Source organism: Pagrus pagrus (assembly GCF_965226575.1).
Source record: "Pagrus pagrus genome assembly, chromosome: 2".
Lineage (NCBI taxonomy): Eukaryota > Metazoa > Chordata > Actinopteri > Spariformes > Sparidae > Pagrus > Pagrus pagrus.
Window position 1 is genome coordinate 25,115,238 of NC_140186.1, and position 12,528 is coordinate 25,127,765.

Below are 12,528 nucleotides of genomic sequence, written 5' to 3' on the forward strand. Positions count from 1 at the left end.
CGCCTTGGCAAAGACCCCAGATAATCCGAAAAGTGCCTCCTCCCACTGCAGCCTGCTGCTGCTGCCCAGATGGAAAAGTTTTTGGACTTCCCTTCCTGGGAAGTGACGTGCGGGGGACAAAAGTGCTGAGTGCGCAAATCCATGTAGTTCACCTGTGCGTGCTCAGAAAACAGATCACATGTATTTCTGGGTGGATGTTCTCAATTACGCACACTTATTTTAATCAATTTCAATTTATATCATTTAATTTGGCGCCTTGCTATAAATTAAAGCTTCTGCATACCACACAGGTGTTTCCCATTCTTCTTGGCTGATCACAGCAGCTCAGCTATGTACAGTATGTGATACCTTCAACATCGACGTACTAATGAGGGTGATAAAGATTGAACTGGTCCTGCAACAAAACTAACAGATACTGAGACAGATAGCTGACAAGCCAGCAGCATGTGCACATCCACAGTCCTGACAAGAGGCTTCATCACAAGTGAGAAATACCTGTGGTGGTCATGAGTTATTCAACCAGATTTGATTTCTTCTGGGATCTGACTTATTTGGACGATTTTTCAGAGGCCTGAAGGGGGAAAGCATAAACCATTGGATAAAATGAACATTTATTCTGTAATATGCAGTATATTCTCTCGCTTGGTCCTTTAAAGGAACAGTTCACCCAAAAATGAAAACTCAATGCTGATGGAAAGTCAGGTGAAGTTTCATAGTCCACGAAAAAAATTTCTGTAGCTTTACAGCAAACCTGCGTTGCAGCATTGTCCCGAACAACTGAAGTAGATGGAGACTTGTTTTAAAATGTTAAGAACGACTAAAAAAGGCCCCAAGATCCCCAATTATCTACACACACATCCACGCTTTTAGCTTAGTAGCTAAAGATTTCAGTGTGTAAATGACGTCTTTTCAAATCAAGTTGAAATCTTTTGGCTTCTGGAGTCTTTTACATTATTTCAAAACAAGTCCCCATCTACTTCAGCTGTTCAGGAGAATGCTGCCATGCCATTTTGCTGTGAAGCTCCAGAAATGTTTTGTGGACAACGAAACTTCACCTGACTTTCGATCAATATTGAGGTGAATAGATAATGACTGAATTTTGATTTTTGGGTAAATTTATCCTTTAATGTTAATGTTATTCAGTCTATTCATTTATTTATTTTCTTTGTCCAAATCATATTTGTAACTGTAGTAGGTGTGGTTTGGTTTAATTCACCAAAGACCAGAGCTGTTTAAAAACACTTCTCAGACCAAATGTATGTGGAGAGCGAGATCTTGCTGTGTCAGTATCTGTGCAGAACATGATCTGTAATGTCCGTCAGCTGAGTGATTGGATCCTTCCTGCAGGAGCTCCTCCGGGGGGCTCTGGTCGGTGGATTAGAGGCTCTTTATGTTTGTAATGACGCTGAATGACGGTTTGCAGTTTTTGTTCCAATCTGAGAGCAGAGTGAATGAGACAGGACCGTCGGATTTAGCAGTTTTCTGAGTGGCTGCGGCCTCATTTCACTGACTCAGTGAACCGTGAGTATGTGCTGATCCAACAAAGATCTCTGTCATCAGGCTGCACGCATCACGCTGCTGCTGCCGCTGTAAAACAGACATCAGATGACACTTTGCCTTATTAGCTTTTTATTTATTAAAAGGGAAATTTACACATTGCAGTATAGTGATTGAAAAGTTGTGAAAAGTCCCAACATCTAATATTTAGAAACTTATTTATTTCTCAGCCTGCCTCCATCCCACAGACACACAGTCTCACAACATTAACAATTCATCTCCAAGTATAATATGCCCCCATATAGCAACAGGAACATCCTTCTTCAATCTACAAAAGTTTGCAGAAGCAGTTTAACAAAAATGTAATTCTAGTTTTTTAAAACACATTTTTTTGAAAGAAGACTGAAGAAAGAACAACTTTAGCAACCGCTACAGAGTCACGCTGGTAGTTTAGAAATGTTTATACAAGTCACAGCCCTTAAATTAGTTAAACAGTATAGCTTTGGGAATGAGGCACTACTGTCATTTACAGCGCACAAACTCACTAACCTCACTCAACTCTCTCTCACTCATGCGCACACACACATACACACAAACGCTCGGTGCAAATTCAGGAAGTTAAAATCCACAGGTGAAATTAAAAGACCAGTTCACAGATCAATTCCTGCAGTAAAAATGTTTTTTTTTTCAGGATGAACTAAAACATAGTGAGAGAAATTAAAATAAATCAACGTTTTCTAAGTGTATAATAAAATAGACCACATTCAACTTTATTAATGACACTGCTAAGACTGATCATTAAAAACCTATATGGCATAAAATCTAGAAACAAAACTGACAATGACGTTAACATTTTGTCAATAAGTTATGGCTTATTACAAACTTAATATACCACTTGTACGCCTTTACAGGAACACGCAGTGTGTGAGTCTTGGGACATATATGATACATGATAGAAGATAACATTAAAAAGCTTTCTGTGGAGGACGAGGGGTTTAAAGGTACTGTGCAGGTTAAATCATAGAACATGTTATGCGTTTGGATTCTTTGTGTTCATGTCAAGGCAGATCTATTCTAATCCCCGTCGGCTGCAGTAGTCTGTATAGATGAAGACAGAGAGAAGCTAACCCAGCAGCATGTAGGACACACTGCAACACCAAATATTCAAAGCAGGATTCCCCCAGTGGACTAGTAGACACCGTCTGTCCCTCCTCCTGAGTCTTTCCACTGAGACAGGCCCAGTTTAACATGGACCGTCAATCTGGGTCAGTTGAGTCCACCCTCTTAAAGCTGTGTGTACCAGGACGAGTAAATCAGACACAGAATCAGATCTGAGGTCTCACTAGTGAGCAGCCTGGGCTGCAGCTTCACTCTGATCCTGTTGCTCTCTCTTCTTCATCGCCTCGATCACCGCCATCTCCTTGGCCTCCTTCTTTTGGTTCCTGGCCTCAAACTGCAGCCTGAGGACACGCAAGATGACGATAACAAATTTGAGATGAAAACGTAAAAACAGTAAAGAGTCAAAATGACCTATAAAGAGAGAAATAAAAGGCAGATGAAGATGACAGTCCCTGACCTGTTTTCAATGATCCTCTGGACAATGTCATCAGTGGTGAGATTGTTCCCACTGTCGATGGTCCTGAAGATCCCTCTCTTCCTTGGCTCCTGAGGGCAGAACATAAATGGCCACATCAAAGCCAAAGATCCCCTCTTATTATCAACAATTAGGATAGAATGGAGCAATAAAGCACTTAATGCCTTGAAGTTGTGTCAGATTTGGACCAACAACGTAGACTCTTCTGATAAGGTGTTGTGTAACAACTTAAGGAGCATGAATGAATGAGTCCAGTGTCTCACACACAGATAGTTTCAAAATGAAAAACCCAATACAATTTGATAACCCGTCTGTTAAGACTATACTTTGTCACTCATGACAGTCACATCTATTTTCTTTAGTTAAACCAGAGCATTTGAATTGTGCCATTAATACAAATCCAGTTTTTGATGATATCAGTAGCATTAATTTATGAAACATCAGCTGCAAGTTTACAATAAACAATTGCTTCATAAGTTATTTATAAAGCTTGTTAACAGTAAAATATTAACTGAAGTTTAATTAACTGGAAATATAAATGTTCCATTTTTTAATGACGGTTATTATAAAGTGTTACCATGTAATTAAACCTCTAATTACTTTGCGGTATTCATCTGTACGATTTCTCCTCTGCTCATTGCTTTGTGTGTTTCCTACAGAGATACACACTGTTGCTAAGGAATATTGGGAGTCAATTTAGTGTGCTCTTCAAAACACAACACAACACAACACTGCCTCAGTATGAATCAGACTGATGACCAGCAGAATATTTTGACCTTAAAATAATCTAAAAATTCTCAAAACACATATATCATGTAATTGCAGTACAATCGTGCAGGCGTTACTGAAAGAGACAAGAGGAGCCTGTACTCACAGCGTAGGGGTCTGATGCATCCTTGTCTGGAAACACCTCCGTCTTGCCATGACACACCAGGTCCACCTGCACAATCACACAATCACACTTAGTTAAACCAACAATCAAGTGTAGACCTATAAATAATATTTGTCCAGTATGTAAATGCATTTCAGTGCCCTTACTGAGAAGCCCTATGCTGGTAGATGGCCTGGTCTGTTCTGACTTTCTCACAGTAACATTAAAGTTTTTTTGTATACTATCTGGTTGTCTACTCTCAGCATCACCAATGTAAACTCGTTATTAACTTTTTATAATAAAGACTATTTATCCTCACACATTCCTCATATGAACTAGTCTTTGAAGAGGCACTTTAGGTAGCAACTGGTGCAAGTGTGTCAATGACAAATGTGTTTGTATTTATCTAAGGAATGTAAAGCTGGATAACAATAAGGCTGTGATATTGACTTACCTACAGGGTATGTGACAGATCTGAATGTGTTCGAGTTGAGTTTTTTTCTTGTGGTATTTAAACTGTCCACAAGGGGGCGCCACATGGTTCAGTATTGGGCCTTTTTGTAATTTACATTGTACATAAATTTCAGTTCGTTTTCAAAAACTTGAGTTAAGTGACATTTAAAGCCTGATAAAAGACAAGTAGCTGATATTTTTTTCTGGTATTATACTTAGAAGATGAACTAATGCCTCCATCAATGTAATGCATATGTCGTACTTTGCTTACAAATTGTGTCAACTAACTCACAGTTCACTGGCTATAATTTACACATCACTGAGATTTATATTGGAAAATGTGCCGGTCGTCCTCCTTCATTTATGAGGGTGTCTTTCATGTGCGACCATCTTGTCTCCCCTCATATATACAAAGCAAAGCACCAATGTCAAAATTCAATTACAAGTGGACGGTTTAAGGACTGAAACAGTGCAACTTTTTTAATGAATAGATTTAGTTTGTGGAAAGCAACACTTCGGCTCATGAATTTTCAAACTGAAGGGACCATCCTGGTTAAATAAAGATCTAAACATAAACACATGATAAGATGTAATGTCAAACAAAGGCAACTCACCTTAAAATGATCGAGCAGGTCTTTGCCTACTGCATACGGTGCACCAATCACCACCTCTGACACATACTATAGAGAGACAGGGAAGAGGATAGCAAATTAAAGCCCGGTTTAAGTTTTATAATTATTAAACTATTCATGCTAATGCTTCACATCAGTTGATGTCATTAATTGTTTAAGTTCAGCTGATGAGCACCTTTTTAGGTAAAGCACAGCTCAAAATCAAAGGTGTTTTTACTGTTCTTAAATCCTGGCTAATTCGTAACAGCATCATCAAGCATTGAGGGAAACTGATGGCAGAGCACAGCAATTCAGCGGTTTAGGATTGTGTAACATGTTTGGTTTGTGTTATGTTCTCATAAGTTGGTTTAACTTGAACACAAACACACACAGTGCAGATGGGGGCACAGAGACTCATTGTTCTAGACTGATAGCTGACCAGCAGGAATGAGGGGAACAGAGCCAAGTTCAGCCTGCAGCACTGGGAGTATTCAAGCTAGAAATACACCCCACTGTGCTGAACATTTAGAGGTCTTTGTGTGTGTGTGTGTGTGTGTGTGTGTGTGTGTGTGTGCTTGAACTCACTCGACAGGCAAGGACACTCAGTGTTCTCTCATGGATGTTCATGATTGGATAGTTTTTCCCCTTGTACCGATTTACTTCCTGAAGAGGATAAACAGATCATTTAGTACTTCATGACGTTAGTACTTACATTTTAACCTTTTAGATATTCAGCCAACATACTTGAATCATATAAAGTAGCGTGATCTTAAATTCCAAGACCACCATAATTGCAAATAGTTAAGAGGGGTTTCTTTGTTGCCTTACCATAAAAGTCTGAGCTGCTCTTAACTTGTTTCAAATCTTTCTTTTGAAAACCGCTGATGCAGCAAGGACGAGTTCTGTCCCTTAAGTGAACATTAAGTGAATGTTTTGCTGAGATGCATGTTAGCAGATGTTGGAAATCAGGTGTACCTGGTCAAAGTGCAGACCGACGATGACGTAGGGTCTCTCTGCCTGCTTATAGACCATCTCTAAGAAGTCAACATGGCCAATGTCTGCAAGGAATTTGTGGTCAAGGCAACAACAATAACACAGAAAAGACTCTACCAGTGTTCATAACTCAGTTGTGGTCATTTTCTGCATGATAAGGATACGGAAGAGATCGAATGCCCCGGCCACATAGATGATGGTGTCTCCGGGCTGCGGCTCCGTTCCTGAGGCAAACTGGATGATCTTTTGGGACGTCTGGAGGAACTGAGACACTCCCGTCCATGGACTGTGGCCTTTAGGACCCTTGAACACAAGAAAAGACACAAGTATTTATCTCACTGGGAAAATGCTTTGGGAAAGATGTTCCACTGCTAACATATACCTTTTCATAAGGATTCATTTAAATTACAAGCTTTGACTAAAACAAAACTCATTCTACTAACCTTCCCAAAGTTGTCTGTATGCTGCTGGTAATCTGGATTATCCTGCACAACAGGAGAAAAGATGAAAAAACAGCAAAACAAACAATTACACCATTGCTCATACACTAGATAATGACTACACACACAGAGACACTAAAGAGTGAATAATATGTGTGCATTAAAAAGTTACAGTATAGCTATGAAGCCTTTGCATATAGCTGCAGTACTAGCTCTGTAAGTACATGCAAGGCCTGTCATTGCTCTATATTAAAAAGTTGATGAAAGAATATAAACAGTTACTGAGGTGAATGTAATTAAAGAAGAATCACATATGATACATCCATCTTGTATTGCAGCAGTGCTATCAATGGGTAACTCTTCCACTGAACATCAAATAAAAACCAAATGCTGTCAATGCTTTGCATTGAGTATAAACACATCTTAACTCACCATGTTGCTGTGATGGGCTTTGGTCATGAGAAGCATTCGACCCACCAGGTCAGTGGTGGAGACGCCCTGTGTGCGTTTACATTCCCGGTACCGTCCCTCACGCTTCACCTCTTCGTATGTGTCCTTACCATCGACCGTCAGCGTGATGTCATCTGGTAAACATAAACAATGACATTAGCCCATCCTCACAACTGCAGACTTGTTTACAACATGTGCATCACATGATACACGACAGGAAATATGATTCAAAGAGCAGCCTTAAACAGACTCACCTCCATGCACACAGAAGTCACAGTTGTACTTGTCCAGAGTCTCCAGGGTGGTGACGTAAGGCGCACCTTCGACTATCTCATCCACCCATTTAATGGCCCTCACCATCTTGTAGCGTTCTTCCTGAGTGAAGACTGGAGGACCCTTGTGCTTGGAAATCTCAGCTTTGAGAGAAGTAAGAGGTAAGCTAATGTTAATTATTAGCACATCACTAACATCTGTATTAGAGCATCTGCATCCAACAGCACATAGTGTACATAGTGGAGACTCATTTGATTAGTTACACTGTTACACACAGTCCAGTTTACCATGACATGTGCTTATTAATGTGAAAAATATATATTTATATATTATATTATTAACAGGTTAAAAGATGTGGATTATGTCTTGATTTAAAACCAAGCTTCGAGACTAACAATGTACAACAATGTAAAAATCAACTGGTTTAGTGATTGTATGAGAAGTGTAACTCCTAGTTTCCATCGGGTGCGTGACTATGACGTTACATGTGCAACGCTATTTTGCTCCGTTCTCTATGTGACTGCATATCCCACCGAGAGCGTTACAGAGGCAGAGCGTGCTGCCGGCTGATATAGTAGACCTCCTCAGATTTTGCTTATTTTGTCCCATTCTCCTTGATTTTTATGCTTCTACCATGGGTGAGTAGGCTACATACTTAAATATTCCATGTGAAACATGATCCCGACGGTACAGGGTGTTTTATTTTGTACTATGCTGTTACTGTGCGTGACTTCCTGCCCGGCACAATCTGCTCTGTTCAGTCGTCCATCGCCGTAAAAAATAGACTGGCCGCGTATTCTCTGCGAGGCAGAGCAGAGAGCAGCTTGTGGGACGCTGCTGAGACGTGCTGGTGGAAACATGAGCATTGACTAGAACGGCCGCGATCAGCTCCGGCGATCGTATCGCAGTTGTAAAGCAGCCATGATGGTCCCCTGTGGAATCTAGGGGTAAGTTACTATAAGTTCCCTTTTTCATGTCATGTTTCTTTTACCTGCTTTTGTTATTCTCGTTTGCTTTGTCTTCTGATGTTTATGGTTATAACTGATGGAAATCTTTTGTATTGGCAGTGGGGTTGCAGTGGTGGGAGATTTTCAGGGTACAATAACCATCTGAGAAAATATCATAGTTTCAGTTACACTGACCCTTAAAGGAATGAAAATAGAAGAATTTTTGAGGATGAACAAAAGCTTTATTCAATTTTCAACATATATTATTATATTTACTATAATATTTACACTAATATGGTAGATTTCAAAACCATAGATAAGCAAATGCACACAGTATAATAACGATGAATTTTCAGATTACAGTATACCTTGAAACTGTTAATAGTGACGCTGCAACCCTAATTGGAGGAGGATATGACTTTCTTCGCTTTATTCCTCCACTGAATGAAGTGAAGAATCTTGATTTAAAATCAGTTTACTTAAAGCAAAGTAAACTGATTGTCAAGACCGCAGCAATATTAAGGTTTATAGCTTGCATCAGTGTCTTACATTGCATTATAAAAAGGTTATCAAGTTGAGAAAAAAAAAAAAACTTTTCATAGAAGCATCCACAACATAATGTGTCTTACCATCTGTATGCACTCCGACTATGAGGTAATCTCCCATGCCTTTGGCCTGCCGCAGCTGGTTGGAGTGACCGTAGTGCACCATGTCATAACTGTGGAGACAGGAAGAAGAGACGACAATGTCATTAGCAGGAAAATCAATAGATACTTTGAGTACTTAAACAAAACATTACAGAGAACAAAAAAGACATTAACAAACGGTTGAACACAAACAACAATAAAGGATGTGGCCTTGAGAATTAGCTCATTTAATGTAAGATAGCTCTGACAGGCCAGTTACCCTGCTTTATTGTTTTACACTCTTATCTTTAATCTCTTTTTATGGAGACATTGCACAGTACAACAGTGTCAGGTCTTTGCTGTTAACCAAAATATGATCTTCAAGTCAAGCAGTGTATATCCCAAAACAAAGACTGATAAGAGATTTTAACATGGTGAGGGAATATGATAAAGGTTACTGGGCCAAAGGTAATGATCAGAGACACCCGTGTGCAGTTTGCTAATGTTTATTTGCTTTCTGTCATTCAGTAACCGGAATGACAGTAACCAGTAAAATTAAGGCCTACTGTTTTCTAGAGTTTTCCTCTCTTATTATAACGTTCTTTGCTGATTCAAACCACAGGAAAAAAGAAAGTAATGATGTAATTCATAGTTATATTTACTTTAACAAAAATGTTATACTCAGTTACAGTTTGATCTGGTTTTGATGAAAATATGCTTTTGTTCAGCACCCTGCAGCTTCACATTCCTATAGCTTCAAAACACTCATATTACAGACATGACTGTCCAGTTTAACCATAGACTGAACAGCAAAAGCAGCTGATGGTAAGGACACCTTAGAAAAGAAAACTGTTTAAATCATTTATGAGCAAAAGTGGGTTCACATTACACATTTGTGCCAATCCAAGACAGCTCAAATAACATTTAACTGACAGTTAAGGGAGGGAAAGCAAGTGCCTGGCCACTTTCCTTTAGGCCTCTGTTTCAACATTTTCTGAACACAGGTTATTTCCAAAAGATCAGACCAACTTCAATAAAAGAGCCCATTAGTCTCTGTACTTACAGTGGGCAAACCTCTCTTCTATAATGACATTACCACAAGCTGCTAGTCCGAATACCCTTAACAACAATAATCCCCCAACATCCCCCACCTTGCCTGGGCGGGATCGGTTAGACACTACAGTATGCTCCCAGTGGTAAATCTATCTTTTTCAGAGTGATGTTTATGCAGATCAGTGTGTAACCTTTAATAATTTAGCAGAATTGAGTGTCAACTTCATAACAGTGTTATTGCTCCAAGAGAAACAAAAAGAAACACATCAAAGTGATGCCTAATTTTCTTTTAGGTGTACTGTGAGATTATTTACCCGAAGATGTTTTCCAGCTGTCAAAACACTAAATAATGTCTAAAAGTTATTTACATGGAGCCAGAAAATACCATCTTTTACAGCTTTCAGTGGCCTGCAAATCTACATGCATTGCATTTCTAAGTCAGTCAATAGAGCAATCAAACAAAAAGTAGACAGCGTTTTTTATTTGCAGCTGATACTTGTTTGGGTTTTGGACATTTGTTGTTTACTCTGGCAAAATGAACAGTCTCATTATATTACCCTCCATCTCACCCTTGTCTTAATGTGTCTCAATATATCCCCCTGTAACCCCCCAAACAGAAGGAACCCCTGCCCACCACACCAACACACCACTGTTGCATCACACTGAACGACATGTTCACTATGTTAGTTATTTATAACCGCCACATGAGACGGGTCATGTCAGACTAGTTATCAGCAACTTGACCACTTCCTTGTGCAGGAAGTGAGTCCAGAAATGAACGTATGCATTGCACATTAGGAGTTGGTTGTCCCCTCAGCTGCAGCTACATCACATGAGGATCAGTTTTTTCCCTAGTAGTCCAATGGTGTGACAGCAGGGTCTAGATAACAATAAAAACAGAAAACAGATATGGCTGTTGGACACATGAATTGGCTCTGAATGCCAAAAATAACTCCCAGATGTCTATATCAGAATGACAGACAGACAGAAAAATAGACAGAAAGGTAAGGATAAATGTCCTTAAGTAATCTTTTGATCAATTCTGAGGGCCAACATTGATGACAACCTTGGTTGTATTAACAGCTGGATTTCACATATGAGAGAGTGTAGATTGATTTAATCTACAGGCTGCACATCTGGTTTGGATGATTGACCAATTTTCATTAGAAATGCATATAAAAGCACTCTTACTTTTCTTCTGGGCCAGCTGTAGGAAATTCAGACATGCTTGCAACTTTTAATCTAACACCTTAGGTTTTCATCTATAGCTATAGTTCACCTTTAATAATCATAGGTTCAGTTCTGTCTGGTTAAAGTTTCATACACATTTCAAATGATCATTCATGACCTCAGCCTTACTATGAGGTTAGTATAAGGGAGGACCTTGTCCCTAACTCACCCCAAGCCATAAAAACTGATAATAACATATATTATATGATGACAGCCATTGTGCAAGAAGATCGTTAGGCTATTAGCTAGTTTTCTGAGGAACTAGGGCTTTCTTAAACAAACACAATAACGTTAATGACGTTAATTATTTGGGCTGGGCTGCAATCATAAATATAACATGAGGATATATTTTTTGTACTCTAAAATAACAACAATTAGGTCACTTTGTGGGGAAGTAACGTTAGCTTTACCTAACACTGTAGTTAAGCTAGTTATGGAAGATTGAATGGTTATACTCCTGTTGCTATGTTACTACCTGCTAATGCAAGTAGCTAGCTAACATTAGCATGCTACCCCCCCCATTGGTTATTCCTGATATGTTATAAGTTACAAAATGACCGCGTATAGGACAACGAAGTGTGAAAAGTTTATTAACCAGCACCGAAAGTAAGTCAATGACAGGCACGGAGACTCACCAGCCGTCACACCACAACCGGACGACGCGCTTCCTTTTCTCCGGGCTGCACACTGAACCACCCGGCTTACTGCGACCGGCTTCATCCCGCTGGTCGTCGGTGGCGTGGTGACCGTTTTTGAACATTTCGTCAGGTTCAGGTAAATTACTATGAGGTAGCGCAAATAAAAACTAAAAGTTAAAGTATCTGGCTCGGTCAGATTCGGTTTCGCTCACAAATTATTTAAAAAGGACGTCTGCTCCGTCTCGGGTTTTTCACATAAGCCAGAGTGACACCGGCCAACGCCTCCAAGACTACTACGTCACATCGAACGAATCCTCTCACGCTGACGTACACATTGCATAATCACGTCTGTCACGTGACCACATGCAGTCTATAAAGCGCCGCTCCCCGCAGCGGAATGCACTGTGTACTTTTACTCCATTACATTTCAGACGGCTTTTGTTCCTTTTACTCCAACCTACAAAAACAAACAGCTCTGCTTACATTTTTCTGCAGATCAATATTTTGTATGATTATTTTAAAAGATAAGTTGAATTATTGTATAATAATATAACTTAATAGATTATTTTTGTGACAAGTTTCCTGGAGTATTTTACGTTGTGACATTGCCAATAGGATTTGGATACTTCTCCCACCACTGATGCTGGTGCTAAGGCTAGAAAGTTCGTTATTTCACACTGTGATGCCTTGGGGAATGAGTTGCAGTAAAACAAGTTGAATAACAGAAGGTAACTCCTTAACAAACAGGCACAGTATTTACACAGACTGTCATATCCTTCAATAGTACCTGCCAAGTAGGTTAAGTGTGTTTCAGATATCTATTCAAATAGTCTATATTTAAAATGGAAATCC

General features: G+C 39.5%; 1 protein-coding gene across 1 annotated transcript; it reads right to left on the reverse strand.

Moving 5' to 3' along the window:
* Positions 1 to 1,612: 1,612 nt before the first annotated feature.
* On the reverse strand, positions 1,613 to 11,977 carry pcyt2 (phosphate cytidylyltransferase 2, ethanolamine). Its single transcript, XM_084345713.1, has 12 exons — positions 11,674 to 11,977; positions 8,759 to 8,847; positions 7,164 to 7,325; positions 6,892 to 7,043; positions 6,463 to 6,504; positions 6,184 to 6,322; positions 6,002 to 6,084; positions 5,612 to 5,689; positions 5,030 to 5,095; positions 3,966 to 4,031; positions 3,074 to 3,162; positions 1,613 to 2,957 (listed from the first exon to the last, which is right to left on the reverse strand). Exons 1-12 carry the CDS (start codon positions 11,796 to 11,798, stop codon positions 2,840 to 2,842), a joined length of 1,209 nt encoding a protein of 402 aa, XP_084201839.1. The 5' UTR covers positions 11,799 to 11,977; the 3' UTR covers positions 1,613 to 2,839.
* Between the last annotated feature and the right edge of the window lie 551 nt (positions 11,978 to 12,528).

Excerpts from the sequence above, each read along its gene's own strand:
- pcyt2 (XM_084345713.1), bottom strand. The coding sequence starts at position 11,798 with ATGTTCAAAAACGGTCACCACGCCACCGACGACCAGCGGGATGAAGCC. Across the intron at positions 7,044-7,163 it reads TGACTTCTGTGTGCATGGAG|ATGACATCACGCTGACGGTC; the intron begins GTGAGTCTGTTT and ends TATGTTTACCAG. Across the intron at positions 6,323-6,462 it reads ATACAGACAACTTTGGGAAG|GGTCCTAAAGGCCACAGTCC; the intron begins GTTAGTAGAATG and ends CTTGTGTTCAAG.